We start from the raw sequence: 26,237 nt of genomic DNA, 5'->3' as shown, positions 1-26,237 counted from the left end.
TGACATATTTAGCATTATCATCTTTGTCGAAACTTTTTTCATATCCTATTCCTTACAATATCTAAAGAAACCTTTTTTCATTCAAGAATGAACTCTTCCGTAAAAGAAAACGTTTTGCGTTTAAGTTCATTTGAATTTTTACGGCTTGAAACTATTTCCCTAAATTTTCCAATTCTTCGTTGAATTACATCTAGATGATGTAAACGTGAATTCGATTAATTTTATTTAACATTGTGTCCATCACGAGAGTGTCATGTGAGAGTAACTTTTATTAATTACTTGCGAACAATCAGGTGAGACAAGGTTCTCTTTTTTTTTTTCCTTTGTATCCTCTTCAGTCATGTGAGCCACACGTTCTTCTTCTGATTGTTGTTCTTTCATTTAATAAGGTTCGTAATTAGACCTTCGTCATTAAAAATGATTAACAGAAAAAAATAAAAATTTATCATCTTCGTAAACGGAAAGACGGACCTTGAGAAAAATTTTATGTTAATCGAAATAATTTTCCTTTTTGAAAATTGAAAAAATTTATTTCCCTGGCCCCATTTTTTTCTCGTATCATCAAAAATATAAAAAAGTAGATATTTTAATTAGAAATATTTAATGGCACGATCTTATACGTAATACAATTAAAATAATTCTATAGTGAATAATATTCCGTAGAGAAATAAAAATTCCTGAAATATAATAATAATCGTATACGGAAAAGGTTTATTAGAAATTTTTTAAAGAGATCTTAACCCCTTTTAATAGAAATGACGAATCTCTAAATGGCTTCTCTAAATGTCACATCCCAAATATTCCAAGTATTTAAATACCATACTCTTATATATTTCTACCTTATTCGTACGAACATAATTCTAGAAGTGCCGTTAAAAGAAAAACCGCATGAGTAAGTACCGTTATACAAAAAAAAAGAAGAAAGAAAAAAATAGGAAAAATAAAAGAACAAAAAAGAATTATCTCACAATAAAAGAACAATCGTTATTTTTTCTCTTTTTTCTCTTTTTCGTTTTTTTTTTTTTCTTCTTTTTTCTAAAATAAAATTCAATAATTAATAATAAGTACAATAGTATTTACTAATAGATTACAATTCAAAGAAAAGAAAAAATTATTTTAATGAATGCGTCTTCTTGAAAAGTAAATCGTTAGATGAAAAGGGGGGAATTAATTAAGGAGGAAGTAGGTAAAGCATAGTTTTTCACAAGCTATACGTAGGGAACGTTTTAACGAAGGGAACAACGATAAGAGAAAAGAAAGAAATTGGTGAAAGAGGGGAGAGAGTAAGGCGGGAGAAAAGTAGGAGATTGGTGGGAGTGATGCGTAGGGTGAAGGAAGAAGGTAAAGACTCGCGAATACGACGAGTACAAAAGGGAATAGGTCGCAAGAAGTTCGTTGAAGCGTGACGTGCTTCGGAGCAGTAGCCTTAAGGCACGCTCGTGAAATTTCTTCGTCTTTGAGATATATATATATATATATATATAGTGTAATGGACGATGGTGGTGAAGCAATGGAGCGTCGTTGCTCGACCCTCTCTCTCGTCGAACCCCGATTGCCCGTAATTTACGCGTTGCGTGGAACAAATAGTCCTTTGGTAAAAATAAGGACCAAAGAACGAAACGCATCCACGAATTGGCTAACGCTCATGACCGGAAATTATCCTGGACAATAATCTTTTTCTTTCTCTTTCAATTTTTTATCCTCCCTTTTACGTTTCCGCACGTAATTATCGTATTCTTTTATCATGATCACTAATCGTCCAGTTGTCTTTTTTCTCTCTTTTTTTTTCTTTTTCTTTTTTTTCTTCTTTCTTTCTTACTTTAATTAACGGAAATTTAGTTGTTTGTTTATTTTGTCCATTTTTTTTTCTTTCTTTTCTATTTAGATTTAAATTATATTATATTTCATTTATTATTTAATCGTTGTCACACGATCAATATCATTTGTCAGACGAATTTAAAACGCATTTATTAAGATTTTAACGCGCCAGATATTTTTTCGTAAGATTATTGTTTATCGGTTAAAAAAAAAAATCTTTGGAAACGTTTGGCATGTACGAAAATACAATTAGGAAACAATGCGAAATAAAAAAAAAAAAAAGAAAAAGCAAAAAAAATACTATTGACTGTATTAACGACATTTGTAGCGATAAAATTGAATGAAGGACATCTTTTTTTCGCTATTTATCAATTTAAAAAAAAACGTCACAAAGACAAATTTGTATAACGTTTCTAGGAAAACTTTCTTTTTCTTTTCTTTTTTTTTTATGTTTGATTATCATTCAATATTATTTTTCTTTGTTTTTTTTTCCTTTTTTATAAAATTGGAAATTACACAACTTTTGTTTATATTCTTTGCACCTCGAACCATGAATCACAAAACTTTCTATCAGATCTCTATAAATTTCTACTTTCGATTTCTATGTAATATGCATTCATGCACGGCATCACGTTCGAGTGCACGTGCCGGAATGTCTCCCGCAGTTCATTGCGTTATCGTGTCGTCGTAATTAATCGCTTCTGATTATATCAGGATAGGAATATATGCATACATAGATAATATGTATATACATACATAGATAGTATATACAGATAGTATATATGCATACATACATAGAAACACGTATCTATATACACAAAGTCTATAAGCTTGAAACACTTAATACATTTTTTCATATAAATCATTATGATTGATTCTTCGGTAATAATAATATATAAACAACAATTTATTAATTTGTATTACGTACATTTTTTTTTTTTTTTTAGACTAATGTGAAATATTATAAATTTATCGAAAATAACTTCATGTAAAGTAATTATGCAAAATTTTGTCATCGATATTATTCCCACGATATTTCGTAATAATCGATAGCTCGGTGTCATTTCATGAATTCTTTTTACAATTATTTCAGTGAAACAATTCCGCCATGCCAGCTGAAATTTTCCCGACAAATTTTATATCTCAAAAGAAAAGGAAAAAAAAAAAGAATAATTAAATATAAGCACTGTTCTCTTGAGTTTTATATAAAAAAGAAAAAAGAAAAAAAGAAAAAAAAAACAGAAAAAGAAAGGAAAAAAAAAACATGACAATAATGCGATTTTTCCATTATATTCATTTCAAATGTTTACTTAAACAATGATTAAATACAGAATAATATTTTTCATTTTATTATGCTAGAAAAATTTCTAAATATATTTACAGAAAAAAAAAAAAAAAAAAAAAAAACAAGAAAAAAATGTCATACATTGGTAGATGAAACACGTATTTCAGAAAGGATTGGAAAAGGAAGAGATGAAAAACGAAAGAAAAAAAAAAAGAAGAAAAAAGAAGGAAAATACCTGGACAGACATGAGATCGAAGTTCGATGAAAGCCAGCGGATTTCGATCTGCTGTGTCGGCGCATTAATCGCGTTATCTACTTATCCGTTTCTCTCGCATCTCAACGACAACGGTAATTCAATTTGCGCCATCGCTCGGTTCTCACTTCGAAGAGACATTGAGGAGGAGAACCCCTCTCTATTTCTCTCTCTTCCTCTCTCTCTCTCTCTCTCTCTCTCTCTCTCTCTCTCTCTCTCTTCTCTCTCTCTCTCTCTCTCTCTCTCTCTCTCTCTCTCTCTCTCTCTCTCTCTCTCTCTTTCTCTCTCTCTCTCTCTCTCTCTCTCTTAAGCAAAGCGTCGAGTACTTTCGAATCCGGGACCAGGTACTATTATCGAGACATATCTGTTTAACGTCGCCTTCAGTGTCTCCTTACATTCGTGGCACGTTTCATCGCTTCATCGAATACTTGGTGAGGGTTTTCGACTTGGTGAGCCGATTTCAAGACGTTTAAATGATCTCACGTCGAACGTACTAATCCCTACTAGCATTGTTTCCTAATATTGAGCTTAGATAAATCTAACTGTAATGTCAGTTGTTTCTATTCTTTTTATCTTTTGTTTTTTTAACTGAAGCTATCATATAATCTTATTATTAATTATTGTGTATATATTTCTTCTTTTTTTTTTTCTTTTTCTTTTTTTTTTCTTATTTTACTCGATTAGTCTTATGATCTAATGTATTTCTTTTCAGATTATATTATTATTATATTATTATTTCTTTTTATCTTATATCCTATATATATATATATATATTTCTTATCTTGTATTCTATTACTTTTTATTTTATACATGTAGGTTATACCTCGATATAATAAACCCCTCTCTCTCTCTCTCTCTCTCTCTCTCTCTCTCTCTCTCTTTCTTTAAAATTTTTAAGTTCAATACATCTTCTTGAATCTAATATTAAACTCTTTTATAAGATGATAATGAAGTCCTCAGATTTTCGGGTACTTAAAAAAACTGCTTTAAAAAAGAAAAAGAAAAGAAGAAGAAAAAAGAGGAAGAAGAAGAAGAAGGAAAAGAAAAAAAAAATCGGAATCACGTAAAAATAGTAGATTTATTGCCTGTTCGAACTCGATTTGTATTTAGTCAAAAACCTTTTAAATTCGTGGTGAAATGTTGCCTAACCAGCATCCCTCAGAGGGATGTTTCCAAATCGAGAGACTTGGGTCGCGAACGTCGACGCTACGACCCCACATTGGTAACGCTCGTTTGTCTCCACGACTACGGAAACAAAATAATTAGGGGGAGTTGAAAAGGGGAAGGGACCGAGGCGACGGAAGTGTTGGTGGAAGGATAGGAAAGGATGAAAAGGAAAAGGGACGATTTGGGACTTTGGGAGTCGCGTAATCGTGTAAACTCGACTCGGCAACTTCGTTTAAATGTTGTTCCCAATTATGTTTACGTTAACCGTTTCATCCTCGTTCGCCCGAATGATCATGCTCTGCATTAAACTCGTTTGCCCGGACTACCACCCTCTCGAACTTCTCTTTAATTCGTTCAGTATACGATTAATCTTGAAAATTAAGTTTTTTTTCTTTCTTTCTTTTCTTTTTTTTTTTTTTTATTTTTTTTTTATTTTTAATATTACCCTTGATCCATAAATAAGTACCGTCTTATCCTAATAAACTTCATACTTGTAACGACACTAATTTATAAATCAATAGTACAACTCGTATATATATCAACGCCTATTATCTAATATTAATAATATTTATAAATAGAACTGTTTATGTGTGTGTATTTATGAATAAGTATTTATGATTTTCTTTGTTCGATCGAAGATTAAAATATTCTTCATAAGGCTTTAGAAATTTTCTTTAATACGTTTGTTTTTTTCTTTTTCTTTTTCTTCTTTTTTTTTTTTTTTCTTTTATTAGTAAGTAACAAGATTTATAAATAGGATTAAATCGAAGAAGATAGTTTTCTTCTTTCTTTTTCTTTTTTATTTTTTCTTTTTTCCTTCTTCTCTTTTCGTTTAATCGAAGGTTAAAACGATTTTTATGAAGCATCAAGAATGGAGCACCCTGTGGTGAAAAATTAGAGATAAGCTGGCGGCGTGTCAACCATCAAAAGATCCAAGAGCCGCTCGCTTCAATGACCGGAGAAAAAGCAACGAGTTGCTTCCTCGCGCGCGCAAGAGAGATAGAGAGAGAGAAGGAGAAAGAGAGAGAGAGAGAGAGAGAGAGAGAGAGAGAGAGAGAGAGAGACCGATCAACCATGTTCCCCATAAACGGAAGCATGTTGAGCTTCTTTTTCCTTTTTATTTTTAACAGTACCGATTTATCGTCCACAAATCGCGTTATGATCCAAGACAGCTCCGTGAAAGACGGTAACGTATAACCTCGATTATCCTCTTTCAAATCGAACGAATTCTAATTTTTACGCCATCCTATATGATATTCGTCGAGTGCATATAATACATATATAATACGTATATAATATATACGTATATAATATCTATGTTGTATCGACTCGACAATTTCAACATTTTTTTTACAAAACCTTTCCGTTTGAAAAGACGATTATTCTGTGTGATACGAAAAGAAAAATATTATGGTTAACGTTTTGAAGCGAGAAATAAGCAAATATTATTACAAGGATTATATTTTTTCAATGGTTTATGCACGAATAAACATAATAAAATAACAAGAAAAACGCGATCGGATACTCTTGCATTCGAATGAAACTTCGTTCGTTTATTTTATTAAATTGCTTGGAATACTTTGAGAAATAAAAGAGAGAGAGAGAGAGAGAGAGAAAAGAGAGAAAGAGAAAAAAAAATATCTCATGGTGAAACGTTTTAATGGGATTAAACTTGGCCCCTGAGCATATTTTTTTCAACTTTTCTTCTTCGGGGATAAAAGAATGAAAGAAAGAGAGGGAGAGAGAGAGAGAGAGAGAGAGAAACAAAGAGAGAAACAAAGAGATTATTTTACTGACAAAAAAAGTCTTTACAAACAAAAAACAAAATAACACGTAATAACAATAATTTAATACGAGATAGGATATAAGTAATAGTAAAAAAAAAAAGTAACTAATCATAATTACAATAATAACGATAATGATAATAATAATAATAATAATAATAATAATAATAAATAAATAAATAAAAAGAAGGGTCAAGAATTTTTTTTCATCGATCGGTTAAACCCTTAGTCTTGTCCCTTTTTCTTAAGCTTCACTACTCCCCTAGACTTGGATCCACTTACGCCTTCCTACGGAGATTTAAACCTCTCATTGAATTACTTCTAAAAGTTATTAAAGATGCTCGGTCACAAAGATGTTTTCGTCATCTTTTTAACGGCACGGTCCAAGAATCAAATTTCTTTGTCCTTCGTCATTTTTCGTCTGCGGTACTTGTCAATTCATTCCTTAAAAACGACGATATTCCTTTTCGATAAAGAAAAATATATTACGATCTTTATTATTATCGATTTTTTTCCATTAAAAACATCATATCTCTTAATAAATCATTGACAAAATGATCGCTTGTCTTTTTCCGATCATTCATCGAAGCCATTGAATTTTTTATTATTAATAGTAATGGAAATTTTTCATTCGATAAATTTCACAAAGAATTTGTAAAATACTTCCAGTACATATTATATTTAAGGATATCTATATAAAATCGGATTGTTGTTAAAGAATTTTTATTAGATTGTTTGTTATTAAAAATTATCGACATATTTTATACGATAAATTAATTTCGTTCACGTTTTCATTCACGTTTCTTAAGTACTTTCTTCGTTCTAAATCAAAAAAAGTTACTCAGAAAAGTATACATACATATCTATAATTAATTTTGTGTTTTTATGGTTATTCCTAAGCGACATTTAAAATTAATGTTGCGTAACGAGTTCCAGGTCGTTCTGAAACTCGACGTCCGTCGATGAACGCTCACGAATTACCTTTTACGACTATTGGATCGTATACATAGGAAAATGGACACAATCAGGATTAAAGATGAGATCTCTCACGATCCTCCCTATAAAACTACGATTATCGTCGCATCATTGGCGCTCTTTCAAACTGTAATGCACGTATTCTAATGAAAACTGTGTTCGTACTTTTAATGATCCTTCTAATTTTTTTTTTTTATATATATATATTATTTAAATATACAAGATATTTGAAAATTTTCAAGGCCGATATTAACTTTTTTTATTTTTAGTACTTTTTTGTTTTTGCTTTTTTGTTTTTCCTAATAATACAATAATTAAACTTTTTATTAAAATAAGTCTTCGATTAAAACATTTTATTGATTAATATTATTCATGCAAAATTATTTGTAATAAATTGTTTTTTTATTCTATAAATGATTTCAAGATATAAGATAAAGATTTTTTTTTTTTTTTTGTAAGTTACGATAACCGAATAAACAAAATAAATCAATTAAAATTTTTGTAACGCTAAATAACAGAAATATCTAAGTTAATCAAATGTGTTAAATTGACGGATAATATGAGCCTTCTCTTATAATTATCTAAATTATATTTTATTATACTAGATGTTAATCTGAATACTATTTTTTTCTTTTTTCCTTTTTAGTTTTCTATTACAAAAAAAGTGTCTGATTAATTTCATCATCATTATTATATTATTATTATTTTTATTATTATTATTATTATTATTATTATTATTATTATTATTATTATTATTATCATTATTATTCAATTAATAATTATTAAGAAGATTGAACAATTCAGAAATAATAACTAATCATTTGTTTTTATTTGCTATATAATAAAATGGCGCCTATTAAAAATTTTTCAAAGTGCAATTTGCAAAAGTGGATATTACACGTTCTCTCTCTCTCTCTCTCTCTCTCTCTCTCTCTCTCTCTCTCTTTCTCTGGGGAGGAAAAAGAGGTAATGAGAGTGGAAGTGGGAGAGAGGAGAGATCAAAAAATTGCGGTCGAGAGTTTGATGTAGATTAAGGCTGTACACGAGTCAGAAATGGCGTCTCTCTGATATATCAGTAATCAGGCTAAACGACGTGCGTGCACGCGGCCAAAATCCACCCCTAACGCTTTTCACGTCGGATGCTGGATCATTTTGATTGACAAGAACAAATACTCGAATCAACGGAGACGCTCTGTCATCGTCGTGACTGTTCCGTTGTATTCCATTACAAGCGAGCATTTCATTTGGGGTAAAAAAAAAATAAAGGAAAACATTGTAAACACCCTACCTCGGAAAACTTGAAACATTCTTTTCTTGAATAAAATCTTTACTTCCACGTTAAATCGAGAGAAATTTATACACGCATATAGAATATATTCAAGAGATAAAAATTCATAATATTTCTTATAAATTTTAATTTGCATTATATACTCTGTGATACTTAGTTAAACAAAATATTATATTTTAATATAATATTTTTCTTTTCTTTGTTTTAAACCTTAAAGAAAACACTTCTCATATTAGAATAACATAAAACTTACATAAAGTTTTCGTTGATTATAAAAGAATCGTTTAGAATGAAATTCATTTTTATATTTTTTTATCGTATTTTTAACAAAACATTTTTATTTATTTATTTATTTATTTAATCTTATATTATATCTATACTTTAATATCTTTCTAATATCTATTGAAAAAAATTCAAATCTATTCCCTTTGATTTTTAAAATGTTATTAAATATCTAAAAACGTTTAAATATCATTATGACTGAACGTGTATCGATTATTTCATTCAACGTTAAATTTAGGGCAAAGTATTAGTCACGTATAGGGAGATATAATTATTATTATTTTCAATTTTTCGTACAATACGTATCCCCCGAAAAATCATTGATAGAAAAATTGAAAGAAAAAGAAAAGGAGAATGAGACAGGTAGAGTGTTCCCTCTGGAATCAGCAAACGAAGCGCTCTTGTCCAACCATCTGTCGCTTTACGAGGATAAAGCGAAAAGAAGAGCAGAACGGAATCCACGATGTTCCCAACGTGATCTCTTCCATTCTTCCTATCCTATATCCCTAGCTCGTTCTCAATCTCCCTATAGACAGTATCCTAGCTATCCTATCCTGTTTAGGTTAGGCGAGTGAACGAAACAAGGAAAGGGCCATGGGTTAAGGGCAACCGGCCGAAACAGCGAGCTTCACCGAAACACACGACGACCTTACCATTGGCGAATCACAATGGAGACCACCCTGTTGTTGTGCATTCGCTAACAATGGAGTTGGAGCACCGTCGTTGTAATACTTTGATCCCGAACGAAGGGAGCCAGACAGGACCACCGGTCTTTCCCTCCCAATTATAGCCCTCTCCTACGATCGATCGTTTTCCCTACCTTGATGCAAAGAGGAAACCGACAAATTTATAAATTATACGTTTTTTAATCCTTCATTTCGCAAATCAAAATTCATCCTATATATATATATTATATATAATATATTATAATATATAATATATATAATATATTCTATATCTATATATATATAATATAATATATCGATTATTATATATTTATAATATCAATTATAATAATGTTATACCGATTTGATCCTATTACAAATAATATTTGAACGAAGAAGCAGAGATATAATTGATTAATTTGCTTCGTTAAATTGATTAACCCCATTAAACAAAAACTAAGAAATGTGATGGAATAATATAAATTGCCATTTTTAAATTCTCTAATTAAAATATAAATTCAAATAAACGTAAAATAGATTATGTAAAGGCCTTAATGCTGCATTTGAATTGTTGTATCATTGCAACGATTTATATTAGTGTACAAAAATTAATCAAATTGGCAGAATCTGAAATAAATTATTTTTTATTCGATGATCATAAAACATTTTTTTCATTTAATTAAATAACGGACATTAGACAAATTTATTATGGATATAAAATGTGAGGACTCCGTTGAGTGCTTTGATTAAATCTAAAAAAAAATAATTCAAAAACTGGAATTAATCGATTTGGCTTGTATACGACTCAATTATATCACTGAAATCTTTCGATTCGATTTATTAGATTAAAATTATTTTAGATGACCGATTTTGAATTAATTCGGATTACTCAGAATATCGTATTCGCGAAATGTTACTTGTTTTCCTTTTTTTTTTTTTTCGATAAAAGTGATATCATATGAAAAAATCGCTTTATAAAATTTTTAATAGTTATCATTCAATATAAGAATTTCAAATAGCTTCCAACTCTTTTCTTTAAATATGAATCACTAATCCAACGTTCGGTACGTTTGAAATAAAACGAGAAATTAGTATTTTGAAAAAAAAAACCACGGACATTTTAGAAAATAATAACATTGTTCGATTAATCGGACTTACAAAATTTGCAATTTTTTGAAATGAAAAAAAAAAAAAGAAAAAAAAGGATAGATGGAACAAGGGATTATGAAAGTTATTCGATAAATTCATAAAAAAAAAAGTAATTTCTCAAGAAAAGAATGAAATGAATAGAAAAATCTAAACTCGGATCGATGAAAAGACGTAGAAGAAATTTAGAAACTGAAGAGGAAAGAAACGAGTCTGTAGAACTTTCTTTAATCGTTTTTATTCGTAACATGAAACTGACATATCTTGATAATATTTCTTGCAACGAGGTCACAAGCGATCCTTTCTCGTTCTTTCCCTCGTGATGATCTCTTTTATCTTTTTTTACTTTTTTGTATCTGTTGTTGTTGTTGTTGTCTTCTTTCTCCTTCACTACTCTTTTTTTTCTTTCTTTTTTTTTCCTTCTTTCCCTTGATTCAACCCCGATGGTCTGTCAAGTCGGTTGATGAGAGCACAAAGGCAGTACGAATTCGTCGTTGACGAGACACGACGAATCGTCATGCTCCTCCCACTTGATTCTACCCACTCTCTCTCTCTCTCTCTCTCTCTCTCTCTCTCTCTCTCTCTCTCTCTCTCTCTCTCTCTCTCTCTCTCTCTCTCTCTCTCTCTGTGATTCTCGTCCTTTGACTTTTCCCTAGGTCTCCTCTTTCTCGCACTTTCATAACCATCGATCTAATCGTTTCGATCCTGCGGTAGCATCGACAAAATCAGATATCGAATATTCAGGGAACCGTAGCCGTTTAGATTTTCATTCGATCATCGATCATCGATCATCGATCATCGATCATCGTCACACGCACCAAGTTCTATTCTACAGTAGACAAGCTCTTAATAGATCGCTAGAAGGATTCTCGTAATATCTTTCTACCAATGACTAGAAATCGATACGAATCTCGATGCTAAGGATTCTTTTTTCTTTTTTCTTTTTTCTTTTTTTTCTCTTTTTTTTTTCTTTTTTCTTTTTTTTTCTCCTTTTTTTTCTTTTTTCTTATTCATGAGAAATACAATCAGATTGTGTCTAGGAGTATCAATGATAATTTTCATGGGATAGTTTTTATTTAATAACTAATTTATTATCGACGATTAATAATATTAATTAATATTAGATTTATCGAATACGTTAATATATCAAATCTCAACAATTATAAATATATAATAGTATTTTTATTGATTAATTATTTATCATTACTATAATAATAATTATTATTATTATTATACTGATGTAATAATATGAACAAATGTTATAACGAAACAAGAAAAAAAAAAATAAAAAAGAAAAGAAAAAAGTAAAAACACATTTGATCGAATTCTATAAAAAAAAAATTAGTTTGTTTATAGATCTGTATGATTGCTATTATTATATTAAAAAATTTTAATAATCTTTTTTAGTAATTTCAATGACTTTCATTCGAATATAACTCGTTATAAAATTTATTTTAATTCTATTTATATTTACATGTAGATAATAAAACTATATGATTGTATACGATATAACGAATGTATTTATTGTATAATATAAAAATTGTGTAAAATTCGTTTTGCTTGTTCTTTTTTTTTTTTGTTTTTTTTTTTCTTTTCCCTTTTTAAGAAAGGAACAAGAAATAGTCAGTGCTATTAATGACCATGACCATACACAAACGCGCGTAGTAAAAGATTTAACGATGAGGAATCACATTGGTAGAGCTGGTACGTTCACGCGTATCTTTATTAATCATGAAACGCAAAGGCTAGAAGGCATTGGAACTTGATGGATCACCTCGCACTTCGAGAAATATGAAATTATTGCATCCCTGCAGGTCTTGTCAAAGTCGATGACGACCGAGTGACCTCGAACGGAACCACGACAGCTTGACTAATGCGGTTATACCGACCCCTTACGATCTAACGAAATGGAATATCGCGATGCGATGAGTCGACTCGAATTTATTATTATTATTATTTTTTTTTTTTTCTTTTTTTTCTTTCATTCGAATCGATGTAAATGTGCACGTCGTAAAGACCTCACACCTTTTAAATAAATCATGAATTTCGTCTACCGTTTCATTTCTTATCTGACAGAAGCATAACGATAATCGCCATTTTTATTTTTCGTCTTAACGATTCTTCAATTAGTACATCTCGATATAGTACGAGTAATATATTCTTGAATTATATGAAATTTTATATCGGACGATGATCAAACATTTTTCAAATAAAAATCAATTACTTGATATAACTATATGAAAAGACGTAAATGTAATTGAAAGGAATAAGAAAAGAAAATTTTTTGTTCCTTGACAAATAAAATTATTATTTTATATATTTTTAACGCGCTTAAAAGAAATAATAATAATAATAATAAAACATGCAATAAAACAGATCAAAAGGAGTTTTAATTATTACGAATATGTTGGGTAATATTTTGTAAAAGTGAAATTTGATAAGTTAATCGACCCAGATTAAATTTAGTCTGTCAGAAAAGCGTATCAATTTTAATGGATTTTATGATTCACCATTGGAAACCGTCTTTCACATGGGAAAATAAATATACGTACATTCTCTTCCTCTTCGTTTCTTACCCTGAACGGTATTTGTTCGCTCTCCCATGTCCTCTTCAAATTACGATACTCTTCACGATGTATCCTCCCACGATGATCAGCGAACGATGACGACAGTTTCTTTTGTACTTGTAAGAACAGTAAAACAATACTTTTTAATCGTTCCGTGACTTCTACGCAACTTGAATTTTATAAAAATAATTTCCTTTTCCTTTTTTTTCTTTATTTTCTTTATTTTCTTTCTTTCTTTTTTTTTTTTTTTTAAGATTGTATATATAATATTAAATGATAGAAATTTTATATTTATCCAATAAAATTTTTAATTTAACACAACTCAAGAATAATAAAAAAATATATATGTATATAAATCTCCTATATATTTTTGTTTAAAACTTGTTTTAATTTCGTTTATTTGATTTTTTTTTATTTATCTTTTTTTGTTTTTTTTTTTTTAATTCTTAATAATTATTCTATTAATAAAACGTTGCATACAATCAATATTATACAAATCAATGCATGTTTACTTAAATATTTGTTTATAGGTATATTTAAGTCATATAATATATAATAATTTTATTTTTACTTTAATGCATTATAGTTCTCTATGTTGACACGTTAATAATATAAAAACTAAATTTATAAAAAAAGTATAAAATAACTTTGAAGAAATATGAAATTGATTTTAAGTTACATATAAATTATTTAATCGAAAATAATTGACGAGGATTAATCAAGTCCTTTATTTTCATTTGAATAATAATTTTTTAATATAACAAAACTAATATAACGAAATTAATTCATATGATTCTTTGATGAAACTATTCACATAAGAAAGATAACAAGAAAATCAAATTGCCAATATAACAAAATATATCTTATATTAATTATAATAATTGAAAATATTTCGACACAATTTTTTATATTTAATTCTCTATAGGTAAATAAAATTTTCTTTTCGTGACTTAAAAAAGAAAAATTGTATAACGTAAAAATTTATAATATAACTTTAATCAGTATACCTATATTGTATATTAAGTACAATTTATGCTTGACAAATATTAACCTTCGGGTATATAATATATTTACTAGTACAAAAATGAAATAAGAATGAAATAGTTACATGACGTTACAGACAGTTAAACATGATATCGTATAATCTTGAAAGGAGGAAAGGAGGAAAGTCGACAAAATTGGAAGAATTCAATCGTCGAGAAAAATCGAATTTTCTTCTATAAAAAAAATTCGTCGATTCGGCGAATCTTCAAACAGCGTCGTTCTCGCGTTACAAGGAAAGGTATATCCTTTCCGTTTCCTGTGGTGTATCGTCGTATTACAAGACCTTCTCATTCTCTCTCTATGTTTCTCTCTCTCTCTCTCTCTCCCATTTCTCCTCGAATTACGATATTCCGTTCAGTGTGTCCTCCCACAACGATCACTGAAGGATGACGATCTAGCGAGTCCTACGAAGATAGCAATTATACGAATCACCGATTCGTAATTGACGTTTACTTCAAATCGATAGCATTTATCCTTTAAGGGAGTATAAAAATCATGCAAAATGAATATCATCAATTATTTCGATTTTGCGTATTCATCGAAAAGAAAATAACGAAATAATGGGAATCATCTCTTTCTTTAAATAGATAGGTTATATAAATTGGAGACATTTTGTATTATTTATCTATCATTTTGATATTAAATATAAATTAAATTTAGATTTATATATATATATATATATTTTTTTTTCTTTTCTTTTCTTTATAATAATTTCAAATTCTTCTTTTAATAATTTAATATTTTTCAGTCATACGTTATCATATTACATCTCATTTTTCCTTTACGATGTATTTTATTTCATATGCGAATAATTTTATCGAGACAAAAAAATTTTTCATTCCATCCATTTCTGTTTTTCTTTTTTCTTTTTTTTCTTTTTCTTTTTCTTTTTTTTTTTAATGGCTATTCTTTTGTCCAATTTCGTTCATATATATATATATATATATATATATATATATATATATATATATATATAAATTTTATTTTCAATTCTTCCTTATTTCTTTTTTGTAATTTATTTTAAAAAGATTAAAAAATTCGTTCAATCCTCCAAATTTTATGTTATTCAATCCGCTAATATCAACAATCTCGATTAAATTTCGCATTTAATATAATATCATGGAAAAAAAAAGTTTCTGATTTCTTCTCCTCGTTATGGTAGAACGATATTAATTTAATTTCTCGTCCTTCTACGTTTCGTATTTCATAACGATTGAGAGATATCCAAATTTCTCTCTCTCTCTCTCTCTCTCTCTCTCTCTCTCTCTCTCTCTCTCTCTCTCCCTTTCTCTCTCTCTCTCGTATTTCACGCGAATATAACTTAAATTAACATCCACCGACGAGATAGGAAAACAATGAAACCTCCGGGCTATTCAAAGAGAAGAAGAGGAATACCTTTGTCCAAGTTGGATCGTTTTAATACAATGCAAATGCTATTTTCCAAGAGTTATTAAAGTCGATAAACTTGTTCGATGACAATCTTACATATTTCTATTTCTTCATTAATATTAATAATTATTTCATATTTTCCTTTCCCTTATCCCATCATTTCTAGGAAGCTCCAGCTGTGCCTTCGTCTAGATGCACGACAACAGACTATTTAGTTCAATGTATTATTCTGTAGTTAGTTTGTAAGCACTTTGTGTATACATTGTAATCATTCATTGTCACTTCCCCATGTCTGACTTAGAGAACATATTTTATCAAGTATACTGAATATACTTATCGATTTACCATTTATACATATATATATATATATATATATATATATATGTGTATATACATATATATAACATAAACATATATATATAGGTTTATATACATTATCTTTCCATTATATTTTCTTTTCTTTACCTTTTGAAAAACCATAAAATCTTCCTTGAACATTATTATTTTCCATTTTGTATTTTCTTATCCCTATCATATCGTTATTATTCTATATAACTTCGGTCACGTCTTTATTTTATCTTCTCTCAACAATAATAAAGAATAGAACTTATCGATCAAGTGACATATCTATATTGATTTGATATTGAATAAAAAGGATGTACGATATTGATGAAAAAATAAAGAAACGAATTAATAAAAAGTGCATTATAATCCAAAATCGAATATAATAAATAGAATTAATAGAATTCATTATTCGTTATTATTTGTAAATTAACTTCGTTAATTCGCATATAATGAAAACAAAATATGAAAGTAAAAAGTATAATAATATACGAAATTCAACTTTCAATGGTAAATGGCATCATCTTCATCATGCAGAAAATCAATGATTGGTAAGCCGATACAGTCTTTGGACTATTAGAGGTAACTTTCATCGGAGAAAGGAGGATGACGAACCCTCGTTAAACGACCGATTCATCATTTCTCGAAGAGTCTTTAAGGGCGATTAGGCAGCACGTTGACGAGGAAAAGGGTCAACGAGCTTTCACGAGGCTAAAACGGACGAACCATCTCGTTTCGAGACATTGCCGTTTCGACCCTTCATCGACGGTGCCCAATCCCTTCGCTCACCCAAGATCCTATTTTTCTTCTTTTTTTCTCTTTTCCTTTTTTTCTTTTTTTTCTTTTTCTACATCTTCTTCTTCTTCCTGACTTTGAACGAGGGAAGATTTAAGGACAATGAACACGTGTCATGGTATTTTCTTTCGATGCAAATTTTTTTATTTATATATCATACATTACTATCATTTTTGATCATTTTTATAAACGTAATGTAAATTATCGAACTATCCAATATTGCCTAGTATTATCGTTTAGATATTTATCAAAAGAGAAAAAAAAATATATATATATAAATAATATTTATTGTTAATCTATTTCATTCTTTATGAATAGTATGATAATTATTATACGCTTGTATATTTATATTTGACTCGTATTAACGTTCGAATAAATCTTGCTTCGAAATAAACTAATATCTTTTCAAAATGAATAAAATCAAAGACAATTCATACATTTACAATTTGTTATATCTTTGCAATAAGAGAACAAGTTTTTCGAATAAAAATAGAATAAAATATCTTCAATCCTAATAATTATATTTTTACATCATTGCAGTTTAAAGAAAAAGAAAAAAGAAAAGAAAAGTTGAAGAAAAGAAAGTCGCCCCTCGATCGCAATATCTTCCAATCAGAGGTGCTTTTATAACTTAATAGAATTTCTTTTTTGAAGAAAACGAAAGAATATTTCAATATCGTAAATCCTAAATGGTTCTGTGTAACACCTGTAAGGGTTTGCGTCTCGATGACAGACCAGGCCGTCTTCTCTTCGTTTTCTGTTAGGCACCCTTCGAGCTCTTCCACCCTTTCTCATCGAATCCTCCACCTTCCTTGCGTCTTTCGCAAGAAGCCTGAGAAGCCGCGACATAGCTTGAATCTCCTCTTCCCTCTTTTACGAAAAACGTCCCTCCGTTCCCTTATCCATCCCTCATTGTTCTTCCACTATCACTGTGGCGACTGACGGCAGCACCTTAAAGGCGAACCACTCTCTAACCACATTCAAACATCACACTCGAACCACGAACATTACGAACTTTCAATTTACGAAATCTGATCTACTTTTCTTGTTTTGTTTTTTTTTTTTCCATGCCTATTTTATTCGTACCACCTGCTGCATCGTTCGTTTTATTCGAGAAACGTGACACTTATTCTCTATACCTATAAAAATGCAATTTTATCGGCGACATTTTTTTCTATAATTATATTTAATATTTATTAAATGTAATATTTATTAAATATAATTGCAGAAATTTTAATATTAAATATTAATTATAATTAATATTTAATTTTTAATAATATAATGTAATTCGATTTTGCAATGAATCGCCCAGATGGGGATCATCGTTTTTTAGTTCATTTTATTGAATTATTCTTTTTCTTTTTTCTTTCTTTGTTTTTTTTTATTTTTTTTTTTTTTACGTCACTTGTTTCTTGACATCATTTTTATTATGAAATTAATTTTTTATAAGTTACTAGACGTATGCAAGAGAAATTCGTATTGAACAACTTTGACAATTTTTTATTGGAGCACTTGACCATAGTCCAATAAGATAGAAGAATCGAATCAAGAGAGAGAGATGGAGAGAGATGGATAGATAGATAGATATGAAAAAAGAAAGAAAGAAAAGAAACAAGTAAAGCCACGTGGAAATGAAATTCGATGCGATAACGCGCTGAGGGGAACGTAAATTAAAATGTCTCTGCCGGGGGAGCGTATCGAGGGAGAAGGTTTTTGCCCTAATCTTTAGTTCCTTCTCTTCTCCTTCGAATCCTTAGCACTCCTTTCTCCTTCAGTAAAATCGATTCTCTTGGGAACGCTTCTCGAATACTTTCCTTACTCTCGCGACTTCTTTACAAAGCAAAACCTTGCCAAAAGGGATTCCTATCTCTGCGACATTTTTTTCCTTCCCTTACTCAAATCGATTCAAATCAGAATACTCTATTCTCTCTCTCTCTCTCTCTCTCTCTCTCTCTCTCTCTCTCTCTCTCCATCTATCTATCTATCTATTTATCTATCTATTTATCTATCTTTGTCTTTGTTTTTATCTCTCTCTCTCTCTATCTGTCCGTCTTTATTTCTATTCTCTCTCTTCCTTCGTCTCTATCTCTATCTCTATATCAAAGTCAGTCTGTCTCTATTTTTCTCTCTCTCTCTCTTTCTCTCTCTCTCTCTCTCTCTCTCTCTCTCTCTCTCTCTCTCTCTCTCTCTCTCTCTGTGCTGTCTTTCATCTATCTGTTCCTATTTATCTGTTTCTCTCTCTTTCTCTTTCAGTCATATTATTTTCTCCCCCTTTTTCTATCTATACGTCGTATCTATGTCTCTGTCTGTCACTTTCTCTCTTCTCTTCTATCTGTCTGTCTCTCTCTGTCTCTTTTTCTTTTTTTCTTTTCTCGTCTCTATCAGTCTTTCTATCATTTTTCCTGTCTTTCTGTCTATTCCTATCTCTCTCTCTCTCTCTCTTTCTCTCTCTCTATTTTTCTTATCCCAAATGGGAAACCATTATCGTTTGCTCGACGATGTCTCTCGATCCATGTCCACTGTCGTCGTTAATAATCTCGGAAACGAATTCTTTGGAATAAGAATGTCCCTCGATGGAATAAAATACATATCGTTTTACCTTGGAGCATGTCTGCTAGAACCTTTAAATATACCGCCACCTAAAAGCCAGACGGAAAAGTTGAAATTGATTTTGCAAAACCGCAAGCCGCCTTATGCAAATGAGAGTAGAAGGATAGAAGAGAGAAAGAGAGAGAAGGAAGAGGGAGAAAGGACGAAAGTCGGTGTACCCACCCACACTTCCTCCCGTACTCTTCGTCCCACCCGCCAACCCGTTTTCATGGTCTCTTTCGCGAGGAGCACTGAATTATGAGCGTGATTTCCGGCTAGATGGACCTTCCGGCCTGGCATTAGTCCAGTGCCTGGCGAAAGTGCTCGGATAAATCAGACGCCTTTTTCGATGTGAGCACAGAGAGAAAGAGAGAGAAAGAGATAGAGATAGAGAAGCGTTAGTTTATTGCTATGTAAATCATTTCATTTTCACGACCAAGAGATTTCCTATGGTCGATAGATAGGTATGAAAAAAAAAGAAAAAAAAAAAGAAAGGAAAGGAAAAAAAGTGTTATGTACGCCCTCTCGGAAAAATAGCAAATCGAATTACGTTCGCGTGAGCGTTTTTATCTTGCTCGTAACATCGGTAGCAAACAGATATCATGTACAGACATCATGCGTGCCAACTACGAGGGTGCGTTACATGATATTATATTAGCATAAAACCAAGAACAGTACTTTCATGAAACAAAACATAGGGTTGGAAAAAGAACGTCTATAGAAAATTCTCTAGCATTTATGACATTGTATATGTGAAAAAAAAAAGAATGAAAGAATAAAAGAAAGATAAAGAACTTACATTCCTTTAAATATTGTTTGTGATAAATTGTAACATTTACTGGTGTACGTGATTACAAGTAACTTCGCAACCGATATCAAAACTAAAACATCGAAAATTTTCGTGACGTAATAGCTCGAACGTTTTTTAAATAATCTAAATGTGTGTGTGTGTATATATCATATATAGACAGATATATAAATATATATATATATATATATATATATATATATATATATATATATATATATTATTCTTCATTTTCCCTTTTTTCCTTTTTTTTTATAATAACAATAACATCGACGAGAACGAATTGCCATTATCGTTAACAATGAATTCTTATTGAAAATAAGATTATAAAAATTTAAATCGTCGTTCGTCTCATCTTAAGGAATTCTTTATGAACAAATGTTCCAATACGCACTTGTTATTTTCAAAAAAAAATTATAAAATATTTGACATTTATTTATAGAGTATATTTAGATATACTATATAAATAAATTTTATTATATAGTATATTTTATATTTATTTAAGTAATATACTTCAAGTATCATAAAAAGATGAAATTAAATTAATACTATAATTAATCTACTTTAATAAAACTCTGTATAAATTTATTAGAAAAATTAAATTTGAGACAATATTAAATAATATTATCCTGATATATGCACGATCGTCATTATCGTGTAATTGCGTTTAATGTAAATCCTAAACCAATCGATATCATAGAAGAAAGTTTGCTGAACGTTCTATTCAGAAAAGAACGATAACCATGATAGCGAGTCCATGTTATTGCGAAGGGCGGTCTTAAGGGATGACGTTAACAATAAAGATCAAAGTTACGCAAAAGAGGATTTAAAAAGATGCGAATAATAAAAATTTAAGTAGGCGGCACATAACTCTAGAAAATGTTGTATTATACGCTCAGAGATTTTATTCGCGAATTTAATTCGATTAATTAAATCGAGTCCCACGTTATATGAAGCGGCTTACTAATAATTTTATAATTAAAGGAACACGCACTTACGTGGCCCTTTTTCTCGATGATTTTAACTATATAGAATGCTTAAAAGCTTTCCGAAGATTAAAAGAAAGATTATTTTTGATCATGCAAAAAATAAGGGAAGGTTTTTTGAGCGGTTTAATCGTTCAGGCAGAGGGTGCGATCGTACGCATTATATTTTTATTTTTTTTTTTCTTTTTTTTTTTTTTTACTTTTTTCCCACAACGAAGTTGGCTTCGCGTCCTGCGACGAAAAGAGAGAATGTGTAAAAGAGACGGTTGAAACGATTTTCGAGGGTAAAACGAAGATGAATAGCCGGGAAATTGGCGAAAGGAGGGAAAGAAAGGAACGACGTGAGCCAAACACACGAGGGTTCTCGATTGTTTTGCGTGAGTTTGACTCAGCATTTTTCGATTTTTCAAATGTTTAACCTTACGTTCGATGCATTTAAAATTCAGAAAAAAAGAAAATTGGAAAAGAAGTTTGTATCGCATAAATTTGCGATTTATATAAATGCAGTAATAAATAAAGATACAATTATTATCGTTAAAAAATAAAAACCTATTACATTCGATGATGTTCTGTCAATTATTAAAAATTCATATTTCAATAAGAATTATTTAAACGCATTGAATTATTTAAAATTAATTATTTATTAAATAATATAGCTACAGTTAATAATATATTAGATTACGAAGCATATTTGACGTTAATTAAAATTATTTGTATAATACAATCGTTCTACTATAATTTATGAATAATCATTTTAATTAAAGAAAAAAAAAAAGAATGACTTTTGAATCGAGTTAATTGTCGTAGCCAATTCATTCAAAGCCAACGTTGTGAGCATTGAGAGACCGTACTATACTCGTGTCTTTGAGGCTCCCTCTTTGGAAAATGGCCGTTTGCAATTTAACGGAATCTCTGCATATAGAGTGGGCTCATCGTGGCAGGTCCGTACTTTAAATGACGTCCCGCGAGTCCCCGTACTAATTCTATGGGTCCTTCCAATGGATAGTAGATATATACATACGTATGTAGGTATGTATACATACATATATATATATATATATATATATATATATGTATATATATCGAGTATATAAAGCCTACGCGACGCACCCTTGCCGTCCACATGGAAGGGTGCAAGCCAAGTGCTGGTTACACAGCAGCTGCTTGTTATAATTGTAGAAGCTTCGCGATACGAAGTGCCTGCTCGAAAAGAGTAGCTCACTGGTTCTTCCAACGTACTTTTCTACTCACCAAAATTTCACATCTCTTTCGATGGGAAAATTCAAACATTTCGACTCGTCGAATCGACTCACGCTTATTTTCGTTATCGATAATGACAACGAAGCGAGAACGGTGAACAAACAATAGAAACCGAAAGGTGGGAGGCTCGAAAGGGGTGACTACGTGACTTGGCATATGAAAGGGCTATTCTTGAATCTTAACCCTTTTGAGTAATATGATCGTACATACACGGTTATGTAACTATATGTCAGATAAAATAATAAATGATAATAATTTATTATCAATGTAAATATAAAAATATAAAAGTTCGATCGTAGCCCAAAATTTTATTTTTAAACAATTGTATTCATTATATTTTATAATTTACTATTTAATTATATATTTACTAAATATCAAGGCAATTTGAGAATTTTTATCTTAAATTAAAAAAAGAAAAAATAGAAAAGAAAAACAGCCAGGAAATTTGCAAATTGTTTAACAGGCGTTATACACAAAACAAACAAAATATGTTCAAGTACGTAAAAAAGAGATTACGAAATATCTTTCGTTTTTTTTTTGTTTTGTTTCTTTTTTCTTTTTCTTATTTTTTAATTAAAATCAAACGTATAATATTATTGTTATTTTGTTTTACATAAAAAAAAAAGAAACTAAATAAATAAAAAAATAAAATTTAACGAATATTGGTAAGTTATCGATCCCGACGGGATATGTTTCGTGTTAGAAAGCCAAGAGAGCAAAGTCACTTTCTAACTTTCAACAGGATATTTGAGACGTAATTCCTGTTGGCGTAGTTTTAAGCTGCCTTAGCCAGAGCTTAAACTTTAAGAAGAGATCGTGGCTCTATGCGTAGTAAGAGATTACGGAAGTGCAACTACGGATTTCCACAAATTTACCGTCAGGTGAACTTACTCACCTTTTTTTCTTCTTTTATCAACATAACTAGATGTATTAAATTAAAAAGAAAAAAAAAGAAAACGAGAGAGAGAGAGAGAGAGAGAGAGAAAGAGAGAAGGGAAAAGGTAGTCATTTTTACATTCAAGGACGATGCTCATCCCGGAAACACTTTTAATGAGGTTTTATCTCGCGTCCATTACGAGTATGCGAAAGACTAAATTGGGCTGGCTGTTAAAGTCGGAGAGATGGTCGATCGTAACGGTAACGCTAACTCCTTAAGTGCTTTCCCGCTTCGACGTTGAGAGAAAAGACAGCAGACAAAGTTACGCTATCGTGTTCACAAGACCGACGTTAATGTTTCAGGAGAGCCTCGAGGAGCGAGTTCACGAATTGGAACGGGCGCTGCAAGCGGAACGGCTCGTCGCTCAACGAGATCGCGCAACGATGACGAAACTTCAACGACAAATTAATAAGGTAAAAAAAAAAAAAGAAAAAAAGAAATCTCAAAACTTTTATTTAACTTTATGAATTATTTAATAGTTGTAAGAAAGAAAGAAAATATTTCTATTAGAATTCTTTCGATGTATCGATTTTTATGATATAGATTTCAATCTCCTTGTCTTTAACATATATTCTATCATTAAAATATTATTGTCTTGTGGCCAAAAAAAATTCATATCGATTCAATGTACCATTTTCTTAACTAACGAATTATATTCGTTAATTAGATATTATTTATAAATTATTCGTAATTTATAAAGAAGAAAATTTATTAATAACGATTATGATCTTGCAATTAGATTTTCTAGATCAATGTTTTTCAAAACTTTTAAACCCTGCCACTCGATTTTTACCTTTCCTATAATTTAATTATATTAAATTGCATCAAATATCGAAAATTCATTATTGTCATTTATCATACTTTAAAAAATAAAAATTTATTTTCTAAAGTTGATTATAAATAAAAATGTCTCGTTAAAGTATATGCATAAAACTAATAGATTTTTTAATATCGTTATAAATATACTGATATATATATATATATATATATATATATATATATATATATATGTATGTATGTATATATATGTATGTATGTATATACGCATGTGGAAACGGGTGCACGAACTTTCCAGACAACCCAATATATCGGAAAATGGAAAAATAGATAAATGCAGACAACTTAGCCGTGAGACCAAACTTTTTATTATTAAACAGAGTTCTTTATAAATCTTAAATAATCTCTAAAGTCTTGCTATTTATTGATTCAATACTTCTAAACTTGATAAATATTTTAAATAAATGATCAATTTTTATAATAAAATATCAATATGTAATATAACTAGAGCAATTTTAAAACTTAATTGTTTATAATGATCAAAATATTCATATATATTATATATTTATTTGACGAAATATATTAGTTATCATTAATCAATAAAAATATTGACGAAATAAATAGAAATAATTTGTAAAAAAATATCTATCATTAAATATAATATTAGATCTATGAATTTTATTCATTTTCATTTATTTTATTTAAATATATTATATCGATCAATTTTTTGTCAATTAAATCATTGATTCTTATAAGATTAAAATAAATATAAAATATGATAGAGTCGATGAACAAATTTAAGTGGACAATAGATGAAATCGATTATGTAAGTTTAGATATACTTACCAAATCCCAAGCTAATCTGGATTTCTTCAAGAGCAACTTAACGGCAATGGCATTTGAAAAGGGCAACGATTCCTCCTTCTCAAGAGGGAGGAAAATGATGTACGACGAGAGATGCGGGAAGGTCTGCTTCTGACGTATATCCGTGGCCCTTTTCCTACGAGCCCTCTTCGTTTGCAATCCTATGATATAAAGTATCATGACAAAAACAAACGCTTGCAGGCAGACTAGTAAAGTATATTCTGTTTTGGCATAAAACTTTCGGTTTTAAGATTTAACTTTTTTCCGTCATTGATTAATATTTTCTTAACAAAGATAACAAAGATAACAAAGTAAATACGATTAATTAGGAAAATTTTTATCTCTCACAAAAAAGAAAAAGAAAAGAAAAAGTAAAAGAAAAAAGGACAAATATTTCTCTTTACTTATTATATAGAAAAGCTTCGCTTTTTCATAATAATCATGATGAATATAATGGTTATATCATCGTGACAATTTTCTTTCTGCATAATTAATATTACTCGTATTTCTACATAATTTAAATTTATCCATTTCACTAATTCCATTTTTATATGTCACTCCCACGTCGTATTTTAACATTAATACGTTTGCATTAAAATGAGACTTCAATTTTTTTAATAATTAATCGACTGTTTCTATTTTTATATTATCACAAAAATTGTTTGTTGGAAATGGTTTCGATGGAAACCATAAACAGGACCATTTCGTTGATTTTAAACAAAATTTATACTGTAATGTTCATAATAAAATTAACGCATCATTTTAATAATCTTTCTGATATTTCAAACAAAATATGTTTACGTCTGAAAAAAGTAAGTGTTCCATAAAATTACAATAAAATTGGTCCGATCGTTTAATTAATTTTCAATTTAAAATTGTTCGTAATTAAATTGACACAATTTTCAATTCTAAATAAATATTTTCAATCGATCTCGAAATGAAATTTTGAACGGCAGCATTTTTTACAATGGTACAAAAACTTTTGTGTAAAATGTTATCATATTTGAATAAATCGATTTGATCGTTTGATTGTCTATGTAAATATAAAAGAAAAAAAAAAAAAAAAAAAAGATTTACGCAAACAATTACAGAGATGTATATTTAAAAAAACGTTTACGATTCGTTCGAAACTTCAAACGAAATTGAAAAATTTCATTTCTATTAAAAGTTATTCCGAAGAAATACTTTTTCCCGATGTTGATTACACGAAAAACTC

At 29.6% G+C, this 26,237-nt stretch overlaps 1 protein-coding gene across 3 annotated transcripts in view; it reads left to right on the top strand.

Annotated features, from left to right (window-relative positions):
• The window catches only part of LOC124426980 (serine-rich adhesin for platelets-like), a 163,368-nt gene that overhangs the window by 98,911 nt on the left and 38,220 nt on the right, over positions 1–26,237 (top strand). For all 3 annotated transcript variants that reach the window (XM_046969342.1, XM_046969341.1, XM_046969343.1), the window contains exon 5: positions 23,683–23,793. In XM_046969342.1, coding sequence (XP_046825298.1) covers positions 23,683–23,793 — 111 coding nt within the window. The remainder of the gene's footprint in view (positions 1–23,682; positions 23,794–26,237) is intronic.

The sequence above is a fragment of the Vespa crabro genome, chromosome 9 (genome assembly GCF_910589235.1).
Source record: "Vespa crabro chromosome 9, iyVesCrab1.2, whole genome shotgun sequence".
Taxonomy (NCBI): domain Eukaryota; kingdom Metazoa; phylum Arthropoda; class Insecta; order Hymenoptera; family Vespidae; genus Vespa; species Vespa crabro.
The sequence above is the reverse complement of the archived record's forward strand: the minus strand, read 5'-3'. Positions and strand labels throughout refer to the sequence as shown.